We start from the raw sequence: 21,726 nt of genomic DNA, 5'->3' as shown, positions 1-21,726 counted from the left end.
TTCATAATTAAGGTTGATAAATTTAAAAACATTGCCATACATGCATTTATTTGGCTACAGATTTTTTAATATACTTTTTAATAGATTTACAATGAACTACACATGATATAACATCAGCTCAATGACTTCAGCACAAAAGTGAGGGAATTTTTTGACTATATTTTCTTTGATGTAACAATCCCTTATGGCTAAAAAAACAACACATGCATATTTATGGCTAAATCATAAAAGATAGAAATAACTTTTGTAGTTATGATTTATTATTTGCGTTATAGAGGCGTATGTGACCCCTTAACAAGACCGGAAGTATTTGTCAATAGCTAGTTGTATTTTGAAAGCCAAACTCCGGAAGCCTCAAACTGGATGTGTTACAGCGACTTGCCAACCGGTCTGCTTTTGGAGTAACGGTAGACTCTCCTCTGATCCCTTCATTGTCTCGGTTTGTTGACGTTTGCTAGAGTACAGCGGTAGTTAGTAACGGGGGTCTGCCTGGTCTTTCAGGCGAGCTGTGCGAGATGAAGCTCGCCCGTCTGCTAGTTTAAATGGATCTTTGTATCAAAAGATGATCGCTTCACTTTCAAGAGGAAGTTTGCTGGATGAGGTTCTTCACGGGGGCTTTAACGAGGTAACGTTTGCTCGGCGTTACTAATGAAAGCTCACGTTTAGTAACATAGGACAGCTATAAATTAGGACACGGAACCGATTAGAAATGCTGATACTACAATAATAACAAAAATGCTAAAGCTAAAGAAAATCGTTTCCTGTTTAGCTTTATGTTTGAGGGACAAAAGCATGACTTTTGGTACTTAAATAATGAGATGTAGCCGACGTAATGCTAGCTCTACATTAAAACGGGATAGTTGTCAGAAACTAGTCCTGCTAATTACATGTAGTTTGCTAATGAAGACAGAGCAATTGTACATACTGTCATCAGGACAATAAGTGAGATTTCCCCTAATGCTCAAAGCGGGGTGCGTTCTTTGTAAGGTAACCCGGACAACGGGGTGTCACGTGACTGAGAGGGAGGTAAAGGTGGAGTGACCGTTTGAAATAGATGAGAGACATGCAGTTGCTTGTTAGTCTGAACAGAACATGGAGTGAAATGATTTGCCCTCACTAAGTAAAATTAATCAGGCTGTACAACAAAAGACTGGCCCTGCCCCCTCTCTCCTGTCCCAGCATAATAAACAAAGGCTTTCATTTGTCATGTCCTGGTCTCAGTCTGGTTTTCCCCCCACTCTCTTTAATCTCTGTGTCTGTGTTTGTCTCTGGTACTGTGTTAAATATGTATGTACCTGTTTTATGGATTGCAGCAGCAGCTAGCTGCTTATGTCTCCTGGGTGAACTCTCAGCTGAAGAGGAAACCAGACCTGAAGCCGATCACAGACCTCAGGCGAGACCTGCAGAATGGGGTTGTGCTCACACAACTAATAGAGATAGTTGGTAAATACACACTACCATGTTAATACATTCAAACTCTAGACATGATATAGTAGAAGTAGTGTTGGCAATCAAGGGTTGTCCATGTAGAGATGTGTGCATTTTTAAAACTTCTAGTTATTTGGGGTAATGTCACCTCTTGTGTCTGTAGATGTTCAAATTTGAGATATTTAAAATAGTGAATATTTTGTTATGTGGAAATCAAGATTTTTCATTCACCTATTCCCTTCCAGTTTGCAGTAGAAAAAAAACTCATTACAAATGTATCATTACGATGGGAAAAAATGAAAGTGCCCTAACAGAGACACTTTAAATCTGACCAAGTAATGCAACAGTTGACTTGCTGGAAAACCATTTAGCCTATTTTACAGTTTATTATGAGCCTAAACCTTTTATTTTTGTAGTCACAAACATTGATGAAAATTAACTTTTAACCACCACAGTTGTTTTTAGAGAATTTTTTCTTTTTTTATAAACCACAGACTTCCTGTTAGTGCTGAACTTGCTCTTTGGTTAGCATTCATACTGAATAATACACACAAAGATACAGTTTTAGTTGAAAACCCATCAAAGGTATTTGCATTAAAAAGACTGCATTTTAATTTGAAAATCAGTAAACCAATAAGCTTCAGACCATAATTTTTCAGGCATAGTAAAAATGAAGTGTCAAAAGTGGCTAGCTCACATAGCTCTGCTGAAGAAATGTTTGCACAATACATGGTTTCTGTTTGAACCTTAAGTGTTCAGTGAATTGCTTAATATCTGTTGATGGGAACAGTTGCTTCATTACTTTCTAAAACTGTTCCCTTTCACTCTCTCAAACCTCTTTCAAACCTGACAGCTGGGGAAGTTCTTGAGGGAGTTTATGTCACCCCACAGAACAAAGAAGACAGCAGGAAGAATGTTGAGCAAGTCTTGCACTTCATTTCCTCCAGACACATTCGCATGCCACATATTACTGCAAGAGGTAAATAGCTCTGTTTGCTTATCATTTTCTGTCAAATTTTTTGTATTCCTGCCTGACCTTATTTTGCTTACAAGTTTGACTGACACAAAAGTTTGAAGCATGTAATATCTGAGAATGTATGCTCCACTCTCAGAAGCCATGTTTCTCTTTTTAATGCATCAGTGATTGTGTTCCTTACAAAATGTTTCACCCCTGTCTGCTTTCAGATATTGTTGATGGTAATCTGAAATGTACAATGAGGATAATTTTAGCGCTGGCTGCCCACTTCAAACCCTCTGCCAATCACAAGGCTGCCTCAGGAAGTAGGCGGGGGTTAACAAGAGGCTCGACCAACCACAATCCTCTCTCCCCCATTGCATTAGCACAAGGTGCAGCTGCTGCTCTGGTATCAGCACGACATGATGCCTCGCAGTCTGCGCGAGGAGCACGCATCCATAGGTATGTTATCTGATAACCACAAATATCACTAAAATGCCTTCTAAACAGCATAATATCTCATTCTCTCTACAACAGTAGGCTACTATTAGTTACATTTGTGGCCTTTGCTGCCCCCTAGTGGACAAAAGCCTCACTAATCAAACATCCCCACACCCTTTGAAACACAACTTGTTAGATTAAAAAAACATGTCACTTTTTATCAATGAAGATCCCTTTATTTGTACCCATTTTTCAGCAGCTGGGATGTGGATAGTGAAAAATCAGTGTGTGTACGTGCTCTGGTTGAGCAGTATGAAAGAGGAACTCCAGATGAGCAGGACAATCTACAGCCTAACAGGTACCACACATGTGATGATAAAAAGAATGTACACTTACCTTTTATTGCCATAAGAGTGTGCTAAAACAGCAGGAATTCACACAATTTCTGTCTTTTTGCGCCCTTCTCTGTATGTTTTCCAGAAATTTTAAAGTGAAAAGTAAACAGCTGATTTGGTTGACTTGAGATGAACAGGATTCATTAAAAACGTAGCTGCAGAAAATAAGCTTTAAGATAAGTTAGAGTTCAGGATAAAGATATATATTTTGAAACAAAACTTGCTATTTTGTTACACTGAAAGTTCTTTATTGCCACCCCAGACAACTCTTGTAAATTGGGAAAAAAACAATCTCCACTTTTGATGCATTTCTGTATACTTGTTTGAGTTTTGCCACCGGGTAGTTCTGCAAAAGTGTTATGTAATTTGTCCTGTTAAATTCTTAAACCATACTTTCAAAACAATGGATGTTCAGTGGTTCATTTTTGTGTGTGTGTGTGTGTGTGTGTGTGTGTGTGTGTGTGTGTGTGTGTGTGTGTGTGTGTGTGTGTGTGTGTGTGTGTGTGTGTGTGTGTGTGTGTGTGTGTGTGTGTGCGTGTGTGTGTGTGTGGTGTGTGTTTGTTTAACTGCCTGACACATCATATGATTTTGGTCTTAGTGCTCAAAACACACCCTATCATGTAATCTATAAATAGCAGGGGCAGATGACAGAAGAGAGATATAATCAGCCTTTCTTCTCTTGAATCACATGTGGGGGTTCGAAGTTGTGCTCTTCAGTGACCCTTTTCATCACCAGTATTTGCCATTTCTATTTTAGGAAAGACTTTGGTTTGTGTTTCGTAACAGAAAAGGTGTACACATGGATTTTTATTGGAGAGAAGAGGATTGTTCAGAAGTTTTATAAACTGAAGATGACCTCACATGTTAATTTGAATTACGACATTATGATGCTGGTTGCCATGCTAGCTAGCTCAGCGGCACAGGGTGTACCAGGGTGAGGAGAACCAGAAACCTTCATGGGTTGGCAGAGATGAAGATGACAGAGAGCCACATGGAGAGTGGAAACTAAACTTGTTGGATTATGCTCTGTTAACCACCTGTAGCTGGTTATGGGGGGTACCCAGATTAAATGGTAAGATCAGCTTCTTTTAGATAGGACTTGGTGCAACCATGCATAGTCTTATGATGATTTCAGCTTAACATGACACACAGGAAGGTATTGTGCATAAGATGGAGTGGCTGTATAACGCTTGTTTTTTTGGAAACATATTATTCTCCTGTTTTGCTTTTTTTATTTCCTCTCATCCAAAAATAAGTTGACACATCAAGAGGAAAGCATTATCACTGTTTTACAGCTGTGGTTGGTACAGTATGTTTAAGAGAGGGATAATTTTGCTTTGCGGCCAACCTGCGGCTCAGGAGCCACATGTGGCTCTTTGCCTTTCAGTGTGTGGCTCTTCTATCAATTCATAAAAAATATTGTTATGAGTAATGGTGTGCCAATCAATCTGAAATATTGATATATTGATGCCAAAGTTGGGATCAGTATTGATCAGATTGATACTTAAGTTTCAGTTTCTTTTCTCTACATGTGCTCTTCTCAATTCCTCATGCACTCATTGCTAGATAGATAGATAGATAGATAGATAGATAGATAGATAGATAGATAGATAGATAGATAGATAGATAGATAGATAGATAGATAGATAGATAGATAAGATGGAACTTTGTCTCATCTGCAGTAAAAACAGAAACTTGTCTTTGTCACGGCTCGAAGAACAAATTTAAACACACTTGTACACAATAAATCTTGCTTTGAAAATTGGAAATGTATTGATAAACATTTTATGTCATTTAGTTTACGTGTTCCAGGAATTGGGTTTGTAAGACCACATGTGCGATGTGGTTCTTTGTAATACCACGGTAATTTTTGTGGCTCTTGGTCCCTGCCACCCATGACCTATCCCATGTACACTAATTTATTGCACAGCCCAGTAAAAATGTGGATGTAGCAGGAAGATGATGCAGTGCGGCATCATGTGTTTGTTGCTTTGTTTAGTGGAAAAAAACTAATTTGTCATTGGTTTATTCTCCTTCAGCCTCAGCGCCACCAGTCCTCCTCTAACTCCCAGAGCCCCACTCAGCAGCCACTTGGACACTCGGCTGGATGACGCCCGACTACAGGAACCAAGTGGTGAGCACCTGAACTGCACAAGGTTTGATCAAATGTACTCACAATGTAATGTTAAACCTGTGTTTAACGTGTGTGTCTGTGTGTGTGTGTGTGTGTGTGTGTGTGTGTGTGTGTGTGTGTGTGTGTGTGTGTGTGACTTGTGTGTACATGTGTGCACATGAAGCAGAGTCATGTAATAGTGTAGCAGACACAGCGTGGGATGATTCTGTTGGTGAAAATTTGGAGAAGGAGGTGCAGGAGACACGAAAAATGGTGTCCACTCTACAGGTAAGTGTATATTGTCCTGCTGCTGCTGTTAACCCCTTGCTCAGCAGAGTTGCTGAAATCAGTGTTAACTGAAAGTCACTCACAGGCACTTCAAACTGTGGTTTTACTTAGGGAGAAACCCAGAAATCCATACCATGAAATGTTATTATGTTATAATCTTTATGGAGACTGAACTTAAGATCAGTGCAAAAATGTCATCTTTCAGATATCTTACATCCTGCTCCAAAACTTTATGTGAAATTAAAGTACAAGCCACTTATTTGTCAGATTTTCGGCATATTTTTCACTAATTAAGGAATGACTAACACTCTTTGTTCCAGAAACCACCCCACTGGGTCCTCTTTTCAAGTGTTACATCTGTCTGGAGAATTAGCGTGAAAAAGTCCTTATCTCAAAGAAACCACCATTTAATGTTAGCGTGACAGAAGTGTTATTAACTGTGTAAGTTGTAAATTTGGATGTATGGCTTGATGCTGACTACATGACAGCATCCACAAAGTGCTTTTTAAGATCTGACTTTTGAGGAACTGCATCACATTACAAGCCCATAACAAAGAGTTATTTTCACATCCTGGTGGTTATCCTCAAAGTAGATAAAAAAATATGTTCTGTTTGGAAACCTGCACAAAATCATCATCTTTATTAAATCATTTTACAAGAGTCAGTCTTATCTTAGTCTGTTTGCTGATGGAGTCTGTTTAGATACTGTTTTTCTCTTTTTTCTTTTGTTAAGGAGAGTTGTACATGCACCAGAAAACCTACTACTGCTGCTTTAACTGTTCATGGCTTACCTAACACGGGGACTTCACTCCTAGTACACTCTGGTGTCACATGTCATTCCCTCCTTTTTTTTAGGCCCTGCTGCTGCATGGGTCGCTGCCTGAGGATGAACAGGACGTTTCATTGAGTTTGGACCAAGGAGACGCTGAGCAGCAACTGGTAGTGATAACATGTCTTTTAATTTTCACTTCTGCATCCTTTCCTTTTATTTTTGTCAGTCCCCCCTTTCTCTCTTTTTCCTTTGGTTTGTTTCAGCTATTTGGGCTCAACACAGATCATATTCCTGTTTCTTTACTGTGGTTGACGTGGGTGTATGTGCATGCTTGTGTGTGCAGAGGGTGACACGGGTATCATTTTCCCTTTTCCTTCAACTCATTGTTGTTCTTGCTGACATCCCATCTTTCCTCCTTTTTCCAGGTAGTCATTCGCAGTCGTTTGGATCAGAGTATGGAGGAGGCTCAGGAGCTGAAGGTAAAATAGTGTTTCCTTTTGAAACAGTTTTCCTCAGGTATCAAAAACCAGAAAACATTTTCAAATGCATGAATAGAATGGCGTAATGCAGTCTGTGTTCCATGTTTAATTCAGAGTGTGTTGTTTGTCTTAGAGGGAACTGTTGCGCTGTAGGCAGGAGATGAGAAACCTACAGGGAGTCAAGGTGAGACAAAGGCAAATGTGCAGTTTAATATCTTACTTCTTTGTTCAGAATACCTGTTGTTGCATTGGAGAAAAGCTGCCAGCTTAGGTAATGACTTTCTGTTTGTTCTTTTTAATGAGTAGGATGCTCAGCAGCAGAGGCTGTGCTCACAGGAGACTTCCATACTGCAAATGAAGCAAGAGCTGCTCAGGGGAGGCATGCAGAAGGATGAACTCAACAACCAGAATGTAGGACATCAGGATAGTAACTGAAAGGCAGTTTAAAAAGTTTTTCTTAAAGTTTCAGTTAAACGTTAATCTCTCTCTTTCTCTTTTTTGGGCAAATTGTAGGCAGAGCTCCAGTGGAAGCTGGAGGAATGCAACAGACTCTGGGGTGAATGCAAGGTGATCCCTTCTTCACCTTTTCTCTTAATAGTTTTCTTTAAGTTGGTTCAGTATGCCCAACTCTTTTTCGCACTGCATATTTTGTACAAAACAACAAACCATGCCTTTCTCTCTTTGACGGCTGTGTGCAGAAGGAGGTGGGGCAGAAGGACAGGCAACTGCTACAGCTTAAACACAAGCTTGAAGAAAGCCAAAAGAAGCAGGTATATCGGACAGTTTTTGGGACCCTTCAGGCAGGTTTTACAAACTGCAGTGGACTGAACAAGTTCTGTTTGTCATGCATAATGTTAAACATCAACTAATCTTTGAAATGACTGACAGAGTCCAGCTTTTTTAACTAGAATATTCATCAGCAAATTCAAACTAAAACTGACCTGAAGCAGGAACTTACAGCATTTGCGTAGCTTTGTTTAGTTACTTTTGCCCTTGTCTTGTGTACTTATTTCAATATTCACTTCAGACAGATATAAATTATGGTGTATTTACAATTACTTTCTAATAATTCAACAGGGTGAATTGCAAAGAGAGCTGGCACATAAAAACAGCATACTGCAGGTAATTCTGTTTCTTTACCCTCTCTTCTTGCCTTAAATCTTAATGAACAAATTTAATTTTGGCAATTCAGCCTGACTAAGGTAGTTTTTTCTTTTATTTATTATAATCATATAGTTTGTGCTGAAAATATTTACTGCTGCTCCTTTATGTTAGATTCCTGCAGGCACAGAAAACAACGGGTATTCTTACTCTGGAAATCCTGCGCCCTCCATGTCTGATGTGAGTATTTTTTCTATTGTTGAGGTTGTTGTGTCAGTTCATATGTCTTACTGTTCAGAGATATCACACAACCATATTCTTGCACTGTTGTGTGTTTTTTTCATGATATGAAATATGAGAAACCCCAGCATTACTGTAAATGAATGCTTGTGTTTCAACTTTATGCAGCAGCGTGTTGCTTAAATGTATTTGCTCTTCAAAGTCCAGCATTACTAGAGCATGGTTATTCTTAGCATACACAAAGAACCACTTAATACTTCAAACAAGCTCCCAACTGTTGATGATTATGAAAAAGAGCCTTTTTTTGTGCTCTCTAAGCAGGCAGAGGAGGTTCAGCTGCTTCGAGACGCACTCAGGAGTTTGAGGAACAACTTCAGAGACCACGACCCACAGCACCATACGCTGGACACTCTGGAGCAGGGCATCGTGTCACTCATCGACAGACTGCATGTTCTGCACCCGCACAACAGGGTATTAAAGTCTTAAGCTCACAAAAGCATTTATCTTCAAACAAAACTGCAACCTTTTTTGTTTCGATATTAAGACAAAAATATTCTCTTTTTTGGGTAATCAGTCAAGGCTGTGTAAAGTTTAAACAGTATCAAACCTTAAGAAAGTTGAAATGTAAAAACAGACTTGTGTTGTCACCCCGTGGCAATTTTGAAATTTTATTTTTACATTTAATTGAATGTTATCCCACGTTAAGCTGTTTTCATAACTCTGCAGGGAAGAGGGAAATCTCCCAGGCGCAAAAGTCAGCTCACAGACTCTGAGTCCTGGCCTTGCACAAGTAAGTTATTGTGAGATTCATCCACCAAATAAAAATGTAAGTACTCGCAGATTATTGTCCTTCTGCTAACATTTTGTTCTGTTTATTACAGAGGTCTGTAACTCCAACAGTGGTTCCTCTGGCTCCACGAAAATCCTTTATTTTACTGGAAAATCCTCAACACCCTCCATGATCAATATACCCAAGAGGTGAGTGCATATGTGGCCATTTAGGTGTTTCCTCTCTAAAGCATTATTATGTTTCAGGACATATTCTGATTTTTCATTGTGTGATTTACAAAACACAACAGAAAACAAATTAACAAACAAAAATTAATAAAATGTTTTTGTTTTGTTTTTTTGCTTAAGGCTTGGTGAGGTAACTCTCAAGGATGTAAAGGCTGCTGTGGATCGAGAAGGGAACTACAGGTACCACTTCAAGGCTCTGGACCCAGAGTTTGGCACAGTGAAAGAAGAGGTGAGAGAAGGCTTGTAAGAAGTTGACTGAAAGATAATTAAACACTTTCCAGGCTAAAAGGTGTATCTCTTATCTTATCTCTTAAGATTAAGTTAAAAAATAAAAAAGGGCTGAAATGCCATTTTATATGTTCAGGTTTTTCAGGATGGAGCAATCATTCCAGGTTGGGAGGGAAAAATTGTGGCTTGGGTAGAAGAGGACCGTGGTGAGGAAAGGTAACAACATGTTTGTTTGGGTTTCATTTTTTTATGTTCTTGACTCTCAGTGTGAAGCAACATGTGATCTCTTCTGTTTTAGGCCGTTGTAGAGTCAAGATGATGAGGTGTTACACTGTTTTTGCCCCTGGTTGCTCTGATCCCGAAGGAACATCAACAGAGCTGCACAGTAGCTCATCACCATTAGACTCAAAATGATCATCCAGTCCTGAACCAGCCTGATAGCCATACTCACTCTAGGAACAGTGTGACCATCACTGATGTCCAGAGTGTTGTAAAGCTCAGTGCCTTACAAAGGAAATTGGTGTCCATAATTTGATCAGTATTTCCACCATGGAGCTGCACTGGAATCAGAGTTATAGAAAGAGGAAAATTAAACAACTTTACTGCCACAATAGCGTTGTTGGTCATCTGTAGTTTAACTTATAGGTTTGCACTAAAAAAGTATCACTCTTCAAACCTTGTGCAACGGTGTGATCCTAGAAACAAAGCCGTGGATGTGGACTGTGAAGGCAGTCTGTAAATCAGGAACATGAAAAAGTCAGACTGTTAGGCTGAACTGCTCTCGTTGCATTGAAATGATGCTGGAACTTGTTCATTTACTCAGACATATGCAGATGAGCACCACTGTTAGGTTGTTTACTTTGAGGAAATCCCTCTGTACAGTTTTGAGAAGTATTGTGAAGTACATTAACATTTTTAAGTTTGACCTCTTAAATGTTTAAAGAGAGAGTTGTATAAGGCAAGAAAATATCTCCTAATGTCTAAAAGATGCTGTTGATTAAGATTTGTTCTCAGAGATTCAAGGAGACCTTTTTCCTGGAAAAAAGGACATCCCCACTATTTATGGTTTGTGTGTGTGTGTGTGTGTGTGTGTGTGTGTGTGTGTGTGTGTGTGTGTGTGTGTGTGTGTGTGTGTGTGTGTGTGTGTGTGTGTGTGTGTGTGTGTGTGTGTGTGTGTGTGTGTTACTGTTTATCTCTGCGATGACATTTGAATCCCACAAGAACAGCAGCTGCCGTCTTGAGAGAGCAAGATATTAAACTGTCGTTTAGGACATCTACAGAAATCTGATTGAAAGAAATAGACAGCTAAATGTTGTCTTTGTTTTGCCTTTGCCTTCCTGTTCTAGGATTTATTTGTTTGCCTTCACTAGAAAGCCAAGAGAAATATGCATTAGTCGACTTAACTAAGATCTATTGAAATGCCATAACTGCCTGTACTGTAAAGTGTGCTGTTTGCTTTTAAGATGGTTGTTTAGCATTTGTTGTGTTTCCCGAAAGTTTTGCTTCATTTGGTTGTCAGCTTCAGAAAACTTTGTGAAATTTAAGTAAGGAATATTTGACAATAAATGCCTTTCTTTTTAACATGTTTTCTTTTTTTGTGAGCAAGAGGAGGACCCTCTGTTGTGCATTACTTTTTGAAATATTTCCTTGATACAGTATAAGACAGAAAACTTTTCTCCTTTTATTCTGTTTATATCAGTCATCTCTATTGGTTCTATTTGTCAAGGAAAAATGTATTAAGTACATTACTAGATAAACATTTATTATTCCACAAGGATAAATTTAGCAGTGGAGCACTACAACAGACATACACAAACTAAAACAGAAGACAGAATAAACAATTAGGGAAGGCATAAAACAAAATAATGAATGACAAACTAATACTGACAAAATAAAACATATTGTTAATAATATAACAAGTAAAATAACAGGTTAGCACTATGTACACATTTAATACAATTGTTTTTTTAATCACCAAACTTTTTCCTGCCTTGTTATCACATCTATGATCACGGTCATTGAAATCAAAACAAATTTTATATAATTGAATTAGATGATTAAATAATGGTAATCTATTAGAATAGAATAGAATAGAATAGAATAGAATAGAATAGAACAGAATAGAAAATACTTTATTCAGGAGTCACCGCAGCATTTAAGAAAAGAAAATAATTAAACTGAGAGCCAGGCCCAGCCCTTACTATGTCTCTGCTACCTTTTAAAAAGAATATATATATATATATATATATATATATATATATATATATATATATATATATATATATATATATATATATATATATATGTATATATTAATATTGAGATGGCTTAAGGTATAGCTAATCAGAAATACCAGCGGAAAATAATGGTAGCAAAAAAAAATTCTGAAGTCTTGGCCTGGCTTCAGGCCAACATGCATTTGTTGTGTGTACAGTGTGTACTTTCTATAGGGGTAAAACGTTGTAAAGACTTAACCAGATTTATTATTGATTGTGTTCACAAGGACTTTGCTTTGTCATGGGAAAATGTATTCTGGTTTTACAAAAGGCCAAAGAAGGAAGAAAACCTTTTTTTTCCCTTATAAACTTATCAATCATTTTGGCCAAAGTTTTTATTTGCAAATGCAAATATAGCATTCATAGCATAAAAACTGAGAATTATCTTTTTTTCAATGATGATGAACAATGCATAGGCCTACAACTTGTGGAAAAATCTGACAACAGAAAAGCAATCAAAACCTTAAACATATGTTCTGGTCTTAATGTTTTTGTTAAACGATTTATTGTAACAGACTTCACCCCTAGCTGTATTTTATGTTATTTATGTTTATCTGTATACTGTTCTTGTATACGTCTTTTTGATAAAATGTTTATAATTAAAAAAAAAAACTTTTCCAGGGGTATATTCCATTGACTGTATGGTACATTCACCTACTCTACTACCACCATGTGGTTGCTGCTTGCAATTACAGCTGAAGTAAATCAAAACTTTACATTTGAATAAACTGCTATATTAAAACCACCAGGCTTCAAATGGTTTCACCTTTTTGATTTTGTTTCATTAACTTTGCTTAATTTGTTTGTTTTTGTAAGAGTGGTGTTTTGTCCAGTTATGGATTGTTGGCATTTTATTAAGTTTACGACATTTGTTTCGACGGACGGCAGGAGAAGGAGAAGAGCCGTAAAGAGTAGTGTTTTGGAGTGGAGGAGGTCATTAGAAAGTGAGGGGTTTGTCCGGGCTGGAAGGAAAGGTCCAGAGATATTTGGTGCTAGCCTATTTCTGATGCCGGCGTAAGACAGATACATTGTTCAACAACCTTGTGTAGAGTTTCAACCGCTGCGAAATGCTTCGTCTCATCCTGCGGCTCAGGCCGTCCACCGGGCTCTCCTGTCCCCGTGCCCTCCCGGCTGGGCCTGCTACGATTAGCTCCCGCTCCGTTCCCGGAACCGGCCGTCTGAGGCGACTTCACTGCGGAGCGGCGTCCCGGGCGGTATGCCTATCCTCCAGCCTCAGCCACAGAGCGACCCTGCTGCGGTGTCCCCAGCTGGCAGGTAGCTGTCAGAGCACCCGCTTCTACAGCCTGCCGCCGCACCAGAAGGTAATGTTCCCCGGCCGGTTGCTATAGCACCGTCGTTAACGACACGGCTAGCTTGCCCTCCCTAGCTAGCATGAGATAGCACCGTGATGTACCAAAGCACACCCTGCAACATCTTCAACAGTCAAACCCAGCTATTGCACAAGCAAAAATACATTTTGGAAAGGCTGTTTTTCAATCAGTAAAGCAGAACAGAAAGCTAGTGCCAGCCTGTGACACCATGGGATAGCCTGTCATTGAATAGGTGGTTTAATCTGGCCTAAATTACTGAGGTTGAAATGAAAAAAACTTAAATCCGAAATTTTAATTGACCCCAATTCCACGTGAAACCACTTTATGTGCTGTCATTGAGTTGTTTTAGAGTATTTGTTTTGAAAGCTTAAGTGTCTGTCCCCTGACCGTGGTACATGTATATCGCTGGGGGAGTGTCAGTGCTTTCACCTTCATACTCGGACTAATGTGTCTGAGCTAGGGGTCCCGGTCAAACAAAAAGGTGCACAGCATAACAGATAAAACACGTAAAATAAACAGTCTGTCTATCTCTGTCCACATCCACACTTTAATTGAAGTAGAAATGAAAATGAAAGTGGGCGGAGTCAGGCTGCTGTCACATAGTGCTATCAACTAGTACCTAAAGTAAAGCCTGGCTGATATGACGTAGCTCCTGTCACTGGACATGCTGTGCTGTGTTTGAGGACCCCTTCAAGATTACACTGTCCTTTCAGGGACAGCATATGTGTGTTTCTGCTATCAGATGCTACATGACCTTGGATGAATACCTCAAACAAAGCAGATGTGGTGAAATGCAGATGTTCATGGGTCACTTGTTGAGTAAGGGGATGGGGTGATGATATTGCAACTGCTGTTAAAACACCCGACAGTCATTGTAAATCTCCACAATAACTGGAGAAGTAACAGATACTGTGGAAGTAATAAAGGTGGACTTGAGGCAGATATCTTTTGATTAAGCACGAATATGCCGCATGACCCCAGTATCTTTTTGGTGTTTGTTAGGTGGAGCTTCCTGCACTGTCACCCACCATGCAGACAGGAACCATTGCTCGCTGGGAGAAGAAGGAGGGGGACAAAATCGGCGAGGGTGACCTTATAGCTGAAGTATGCAACTGTGTTTGTAAATCCATAATTTTGTAGGGATTTATCACAGAACACACTTCTCACAGTGTTTCTAACTTCTGTAGGTGGAAACTGACAAAGCAACAGTTGGATTTGAGATGCTGGAGGAGTGCTATCTTGCAAAGATCCTTGTTCCTGAAGGGACCAGAGATGTCACTGTTGGAGCAGTAATCTGCATCACAGTGGACAGGTAAGTGTTAAGGATGTAAAATGCTGAAAAGAAAGATGAATGTAACCTAACCTGAAATGTATAAATATTTCTCTTTGTATAATTTTACAGAACAGTTCTGTCTGTCATTTATTTCATGGCTGTATATTTATATTTGTGAGTTTATTCCCACCCGCAGCCCGGACCTCATCCCAGCCTTTAAGGACGTCACATTGGACTCACTAAAATCAGCAGGTTCCTCACCAGCTGCCTCTGCTCCTCCTCCCCCTCCCCCTGCTGCTGCTGCACCTCCTGCTGCCCCAGGCAGCTCATACCCTCCACACTTGAAGGTAAGCATGTTCTTACATAAGCAGAGGGCAGTTAGGTGTGGAGTTGTTGCTGAGTTGGGTCTTGTAAAGGTTGTTAACTGGCATGGTGTGTTGTTGCCACCCCTACTGCTTTATCAGGGTTGTTTAGTCTGATGGTCTGTTGTTGACAAGATCATTGTGTGCAAGAGCAAAGGAGAGTTATTTGGTGAAACTGCAGCTTTATTCCTGACTGTGAAACCAAGGTCTTCTGTTAAATCTTTCATCTCTTTGGAAAAAAAAACTTAGATGCACTTTGAAAGCGATGAACACCTAAATAAAAAAAACTGATAACATTCTTTGCTTATGACTTCTTTAATAAGGTGAGCGGTTAGCCATCAGAGAAATATGAAACTCGAAAAACAAACTATTTGGTTTCTTGAGCTTTCATTCTTGTAGGCTTTCTGGTGGGTTTTTTGGTAATTTACATTAAGTGTTAAAAAAGTGAGCTAATTTTTTAATGCTAAATTATCTTGGGTATGGAGCTACTTGGTTTATGGGCTGATTCAAAGAGGAGTTTAGTCTTTCTACTGAAAGCTTTTATCAGTTTTAAATGGAAATAAAACCAAATGTTGCTGCAGCTCCTTTGTTGCAACTCAACAAGTTTCACCATTAGGACTTATGAAAAAAGATGTAAGTAGAAATTTAGATAGTTTTAAACATAGTTAAGAGTAGGGGCATGGAGTTGGTGAACAAGAAGAAAAAAGTACAAATGGCCAGTCAGACATTTGTTGGTTCTTGCTTTGAAATGAGTCTAAAGAAATGCTTTTATTCTCTTTTTGTTGCCTGACAGGTTACCTGACGTTCAGCTGTCATGCTGTCACTTGTCTGTCATCGAGTAAAATAGGAAAAACACACAATGGTTGTTTTCAGTTTTGGAATTTGATTCACTCATTAAGTTAGTGGTGCCATTGTCTGTGGCTGAGTTAAGATAGAATTTGATTGAGACCTCTCTTACAAAATGTACCTGGCCACACTACAAGCAGGGATATCTATCAATCATATATCAGGAACAGCTTCATCATTTAGGACTTATAGGGTTCTGTTTCTTGCAGCCTTTACAAAGAATGAGGCTGAAGAAATGAAACCCTGATACTTAATTTTTTGTTCACTTCTGTGTGTCACAGATCACACTCCCTGCCCTCTCTCCCACCATGACGATGGGCACAGTGCAGCGCTGGGAAAAGAAGGTCGGAGAGAAGCTGAGTGAAGGAGATCTGCTGGCAGAGATTGAGACAGACAAGGCAACCATTGGTACTTAAAGATTACTTCCAACACTGAAGCAACACAACATTTGCTCAGAGTCTAATTTCAGTTTTGTTTAAAATCTGGTAATCTTGGGTTTACACACTGTGAAGTGTTAAATCCCTCTATATTCAGTGTAGGTTTAGCTCATTTTTCCTCAACATGTGCCTGTTGTGTGTGTTTTTGCAGGCTTTGAGGTTCAGGAGGAGGGGTATTTGGCCAAAATCATGGTGCCAGAGGGAACTCGGGATGTTCCATTGGGACAGCCACTCTGCATCATTGTCGAGAAAGAAAGTGACATTGCTGCTTTTAAGGATTATGTAGAAACCGGGGTGGCAGAGGTGTCTGCAATACCCCCACCTCCAGCTCCAGCACCCACACCGGTGAGACACACTTTAAATTTACTTACATATCTTAAATTGTTGCCCTCATTCAGCCCAGACTGACTTTTTCAACGAAATAGCTCTTACAAGTATGATTTGACATTTTTTTTAATGTTCCAGGTCGCAGCCCCGACAGCAGCTGCACCCACTCCTGCGCCCGCAGCTGCCACTCCAGCAGCACCTAGGAAGGGTCGTGTGTTTGCAAGTCCACTCGCCAAGAAACTGGCTGCTGACAAAGGAATCGACTTGGCACAGGTCAGCGGTAAGTAACCCAGATACACACCACTGGGATACACAATGTAAATATCAGGTAGGTCTTCTGGGGGACCAAATGACATTTGAATATTCACCCAGTCTACGGTAAGCTGTATTCTTCTTCTCACTGAGCTGTTGTCTATTTAGGCTCTGGTCCTGATGGACGTATCACTAGGAAAGATATCGACAGCTTTGTCCCACCAAAGGCTGCACCAGTGAGTGAAAATAAAGAACCTTAAATGTACCTGTTCAGAGTGTATGTCAGCCATGAGTCAAAACTTCAGTTTGTGAAACAATCTGTTGACAGGCCGTTGCTGCTGCTCCCGCTCCAGTTGCAGCTCCTGCGCCTGTTGCAGCTCCAGCTGCACCAGCTGGAACCTACACAGACATCCCTATCAGCAACATCCGCAAGGTGAGAGCACACATATCTGACTTTTTGTGTCCCTGCGTGCTTAATAAAGACCTGTTTTACTGTTCTAGGCACTTCAAGTTTAGTAACACAATAAAAACTTCATCCCTGTCTGAGATTAACCCCAAAACTCTAAAGCTAATGTGCCTGTTTGCCTCTCTTCTGCAGGTCATTGCTCAGAGGTTAATGCAGTCCAAGCAAACCATCCCTCACTACTATCTGTCTGTAGACGTTAACATGGACCAAGTACTTGAGCTTCGGAAAGAACTCAATGAAGTGAGTGTGGATCACGGCTGTACTCGAGGTCGTACGATGTTTGGATTAGATAATTAACTTCATCAACAAAACCTCTTTCTCTCTGCAGGAAGTGAAAGCTCAGAATATCAAGCTTAGTGTGAATGACTTCATCATCAAAGCCAGCGCTCTGGCTTGCCTCAAGGTTCCTGAGTGCAACTCCTCCTGGATGGACACAGTTATCCGACAGTGAGTAAACACACTCTGACATTTTGATGTTATTTGGTTACAATATACAGTGATCTAGTAAAGATCTAGGTGTACTGAGCCCTTGCTTTCAGATTTGACATTGTAATAACACACAAACCTTACAAATTCATCTTCATTGTTGAGGTGTTTCTTGCATTATCTTAGCCACTCAGACTGTTACTGCTGTCTTGTGCCAGCAGAGGGCACCAGAAGCACAGAATTTGTCCTTATTTTCTCAGTTTAGAGCCAAGTTGACCACATTTTTGTACTGACTTTGTTTAAAACTTTGTCAGGAATCATGTGGTGGACCTGAGTGTAGCAGTGAGCACAGCCAGCGGTCTCATCACGCCCATAGTGTTTAACGCCCACACCAAAGGATTGGCTGCCATCTGCTCTGACGTGTCAACACTTGCTGCCAAAGCAAGAGAAGGAAAACTGCAGCCGCACGAGTTCCAGGTTCGACACATTTTCTTATCTTTGGTTGAGTCTCAGTTGTAGAGCTGTGACAATTAACCAGACAATTAACACAGTTTCCCTTACCATTCGTTTTCTTTTCCAACAGGGAGGCACATTCACAATCTCTAATTTGGGAATGTTTGGCATCAAGAACTTTTCAGCGATTATTAATCCTCCTCAGGCCTGTATCCTCGCTGTTGGAGGCTCAGAAAAACACCTGATACCCTCTGATAATGAGAAAGGGTCAGTGCTATGACTACAAAGCTATACCAAGCTGGAAACAATGAATTTCTAGAAACAAATCTGATGTCATGTTTTGCTTCTGCAGGTTTGATGTAGCCAACATGATGTCTGTGACGCTGAGCTGCGACCACCGAGTGGTGGACGGGGCCGTCGGCGCACAGTGGCTCGCAGAGTTCCGCAAGTTCCTGGAGAAACCTGTAACCATGTTGTTGTGATCGGACTGTGCTGCCTCAAAAAATACTTCAGCATCGGGCAGAGGCTTCTCACTGAAGTGGTCTGATTGGTCTGAACTGCTCCAGATCCTCCTGTGATTAGCCAGTCTGCAACCAGGTCACTCCCAGATACCCTGAAAGGGAGAGGCAGAACTCACTCCACTTACCTGTCTGTCTCTCCTGTCTTTCTCTCTTCTCTCTCACTCTTGTTCTATTTATTAAGGCCCCCTCTCATGGCAGACCAGGATTAGGTTTATTTTATCCTAGACTAGAGACTGGCTATGTGTCACTGAAACAGTGATGATGTTTTACAAAGGGAAGTGTTACATGTCCAACCAGCGAGCAAATTTATCACAACACCTACTGGTTTGTGTGTTTGTTGTCAAACTTTTATCATTGATTTTGTGTGAATGTCATAAAGACAGCAGGGAGGGCAGCTGTGTGCGGGTTCCAGTGTTTGGTTATGGGGATGTGTTTTTGTCTACTCTTAGACAAAAGAATGGCTTTAAATGTAAGTTAACTTTATACACAATCCAGATCAACACACACACACACAAACCTTTACCTGTTCAGTTGACTAACACACATAAAAGTAAAATATTTAGTGTGTTTTCTGTGGTTTAATGCCACAGTGTGAATACTGTACACCGTGGGAAGAACACAGTGCTGTATATACATACAGAGGTAAGATATAGATGGAAATAACCCAGCTCAGACAAAGCCTCGCTAAATTAATTTAAACATGTACAGTTCAAAAAAAGACGTCAGACGCTCCTCATGAAAGTACTTAATAGTTTTGCAAATTTCTTCTCTTCCATGGGGATGTTTTATTTTCTAGTCCCAGAGTAAAACCCTCACCCTTGAAATACTCTCTATTTCACAGCTGCAACGCACAAAGCTGGTGCTGGATGTTATTTGGTGTTTGAATAAAGTGGGAGAAGTCAACCTTGAGCCAACTTGGTTTGAGTTTTTGTCACTGGATTATTTTATAAACCTGAATTACAGTCCTCATGTTACCATGTATTTTATTTCTTACCTTTTGACAACGAAACAAAAATAAATCATGATAAGAGTCAAGTTTAAGTTTATACAAAATCTGAAGAGTCTGTATACAGTATGGCTTCAGACAGCTTTCATATCAATGTATTTTTCACTAAAACCAGAAGAAATCTGTGCTGTCTCAGTGGTTACTGGGTTGACTCTCTGTCCTCTTCTGGTCTTTATGTCCCACATTTCCTGATTCTCTTCAGCTGCCCCAGTAAAGACAGATTTACCCCTTAAATAATTGAGAAAGAACAAAAAAAGAAACCTAAGACAGGGGAGACCAGGTATGGTTGTAACATAGGAAGAGTTGTAACACCACTAATTCCACCAATCAGGGATAAGATGGGAGTCGTATGAGCATTTCAATATTTCCCCACTTCCACCCTGATCACACATGGTGGTTGTCAGGGCTGGAAACATGCAGATTCTGTAAAGAAAAAAATGATTTTGAGGTAAGAAAGTTAATATTTTTACTAAGATTACATTTTTTATTCTATTCCAAAAATATTTGACTTGTACCAGAATAAATTGTGGTTTCTCAGGCAAAATGTAATGCATTTCGCCCATGCCCAGAAACAGACGGGTGACGTCGGCGAGACTACATCCATGTTTTATACAGTCTATGGACCTGACTTAAAAATTCAGTGAGTTTGAGGTGCTGAAGAAAAAAAAAAATGTTACAAAAACACCCAGTCTCCCCTATTATTACTGATTTATTCAAGCTCATACAAACAAAGCATCTAAATAAAAATATTGTTGTAAGGCACAATGAATTTGGGAGCTTAAAACATATTAAATTTTGGTGTTTAAATACAATTCATTTCGGTTGTGTAGCATTAGTAGACCCTGTTACGTTTTGTTGTGACTGCAGGATGATTCAGGCAAAGAGAAACTCTAAAAAATCCTCAAAAGTCTGAGATGTAAAAATAAAAAATAAAAACTTCTTCTCCCATTCAAGGCACATTAACTGTGACATATGTTGAGTGGATGAATTTCAACCCTCGTGGCTTCACTGTTGGCCAACAAGTGACACTGGGTTGTGACTTGTGAGGAGCACTAAACTGGAACTCATTCAGATTATCACTGCAGGACTTGTCTGGCAGATGGACTTGTATGAGTCATGAATAAGTAACAGATTTTATGTTAATCCATCAAAACGCAGAGATGATAGCGTTTTGTTTAGCCCATAGGTCATAGCTGGATGATGTCTTTATCAAGGACAAGTGTCAAAAACTCATCTTTGGACGTTTTCTCAGATCAGTGACAAACTTTCATCTTTGGCTGCCTGGAGTACATGAATTCTGAACACAGACATGAAACCACATTTTTCGAATGAGGAAAAAACAGATTTGGCACTCCACTTTGCTGATTTGTATAACTCCTCTAAAATAGCTGTCACTATGCATGCAACTAATTAAGTGTACACTCCAGAAGTCTCATGTTGGTGTATTCAGATGTACAGTTTTTGAGTTAATGAGATAATAATTTACCCATAAAACGCAAAATACAATCCACAATAGTCTGACCCTTTTCCTCTTTGTCCTGATGGATAGAATAAGGTCTAAGACCTAGCTCTTAGTGAATATTAAACACTGATTATTGAATGTTGTTGAAGGTTGAACAATATTGTTGATGCTGAATTTTAAATTGAGGTTAGCGGTGGCTACTTTTTTTCACACAGAGGAAAAAGAAAAAAAAATGCACTTCTTCTGGCACAAGATAGCAGCACATGCACCCAAATCCCTCAAAGCAATCTGTCACACCAAGGTTTCCCTTCTGTCTAAATTCTTGCTTGTGTTGTACGTTGCTTTGAACAAAAGTGTCTGCTAAATGTAACTGAAGAAGTGTAGAGCTGCTGAAAGTTGTAATTTGTTGACAGTCTGCTTTAGGCTGGCTGTAGAAAGACACAACAAGCCAAATAAAAACAGACTTTGACAGCATTTGAAAGAAACATGTAGCATCAGCTGGCTTGAGTCTGAATTGCTAATTTCACTATCAACACACACTGTACATGAGGTGATTTTTTTTTTTTTTGCTAACTTAGCAGTTTTGAGAACATAAAGATCACTATCTAATCAGAGGCACAGCTCACTTGGCACCCAATAGCGGTTACTGATGGGGCTAAAAGCCTGTCTCTTGGGTCACAAAGTACTCTTTCTTGGTGTACGATTTTGTTTCCGGTGTTTTCTTTATTCACAAAAAGGTGCTGGACTGTAAAACTAATAAGATACATGTACGCATTATGCTAAGTTCTACCAAGTGAGTGGTGGTGTTTTTTGAATTATAGCAGAACACAC

At 39.7% G+C, this 21,726-nt stretch overlaps 2 protein-coding genes across 8 annotated transcripts; both read left to right on the top strand.

The window, feature by feature from the left end:
* The first annotated feature begins 373 nt into the window (after positions 1-373).
* On the top strand, positions 374-11,565 carry LOC141791434 (dixin-A-like). 7 transcript variants are annotated; one of them, XM_074671905.1, is made up of 21 exons: positions 374-625; positions 1,317-1,443; positions 2,282-2,407; positions 2,614-2,845; positions 3,081-3,182; positions 5,259-5,353; positions 5,517-5,620; positions 6,476-6,559; positions 6,818-6,871; positions 7,005-7,055; positions 7,178-7,282; positions 7,385-7,438; positions 7,570-7,641; positions 7,949-7,993; positions 8,147-8,212; positions 8,531-8,683; positions 8,939-9,002; positions 9,094-9,190; positions 9,350-9,458; positions 9,594-9,673; positions 9,756-11,565. In XM_074671905.1, the coding sequence occupies exons 1-21, from the start codon at positions 563-565 to the stop codon at positions 9,763-9,765; spliced, it is 1,893 nt and encodes a 630-aa protein (XP_074528006.1). In that variant the 5' UTR covers positions 374-562; the 3' UTR covers positions 9,766-11,565. The 7 variants fall into 7 exon arrangements, with proteins under 7 accessions (XP_074528006.1, XP_074528007.1, XP_074528008.1 ...); XM_074671906.1 differs by having other exon boundaries at positions 1,314-1,443; positions 3,084-3,182; XM_074671907.1 differs by having other exon boundaries at positions 1,314-1,443; positions 5,520-5,620; positions 9,756-11,564.
* Positions 11,566-12,614: 1,049 nt separating this feature from the next.
* On the top strand, positions 12,615-19,366 carry dlat (dihydrolipoamide S-acetyltransferase (E2 component of pyruvate dehydrogenase complex)). Its single transcript, XM_074671902.1, has 14 exons — positions 12,615-13,055; positions 14,067-14,168; positions 14,252-14,376; positions 14,534-14,684; positions 15,827-15,953; positions 16,134-16,327; positions 16,448-16,589; positions 16,730-16,797; positions 16,890-16,994; positions 17,160-17,267; positions 17,356-17,474; positions 17,768-17,930; positions 18,037-18,173; positions 18,259-19,366. The coding sequence occupies exons 1-14, from the start codon at positions 12,801-12,803 to the stop codon at positions 18,386-18,388; spliced, it is 1,926 nt and encodes a 641-aa protein (XP_074528003.1). The 5' UTR covers positions 12,615-12,800; the 3' UTR covers positions 18,389-19,366.
* Positions 19,367-21,726: the final 2,360 nt, after the last annotated feature.

The sequence above is a fragment of the Halichoeres trimaculatus genome, unplaced genomic scaffold (assembly GCF_033239565.1).
Source record: "Halichoeres trimaculatus isolate MK-OKI-2021-1 unplaced genomic scaffold, fHalTri1.1 fHalTri1_scaffold_6, whole genome shotgun sequence".
Lineage (NCBI taxonomy): Eukaryota > Metazoa > Chordata > Actinopteri > Labriformes > Labridae > Halichoeres > Halichoeres trimaculatus.
Note: the sequence above shows the minus strand (reverse complement) of the source record. Positions and strands in the feature narration are given on the sequence as shown.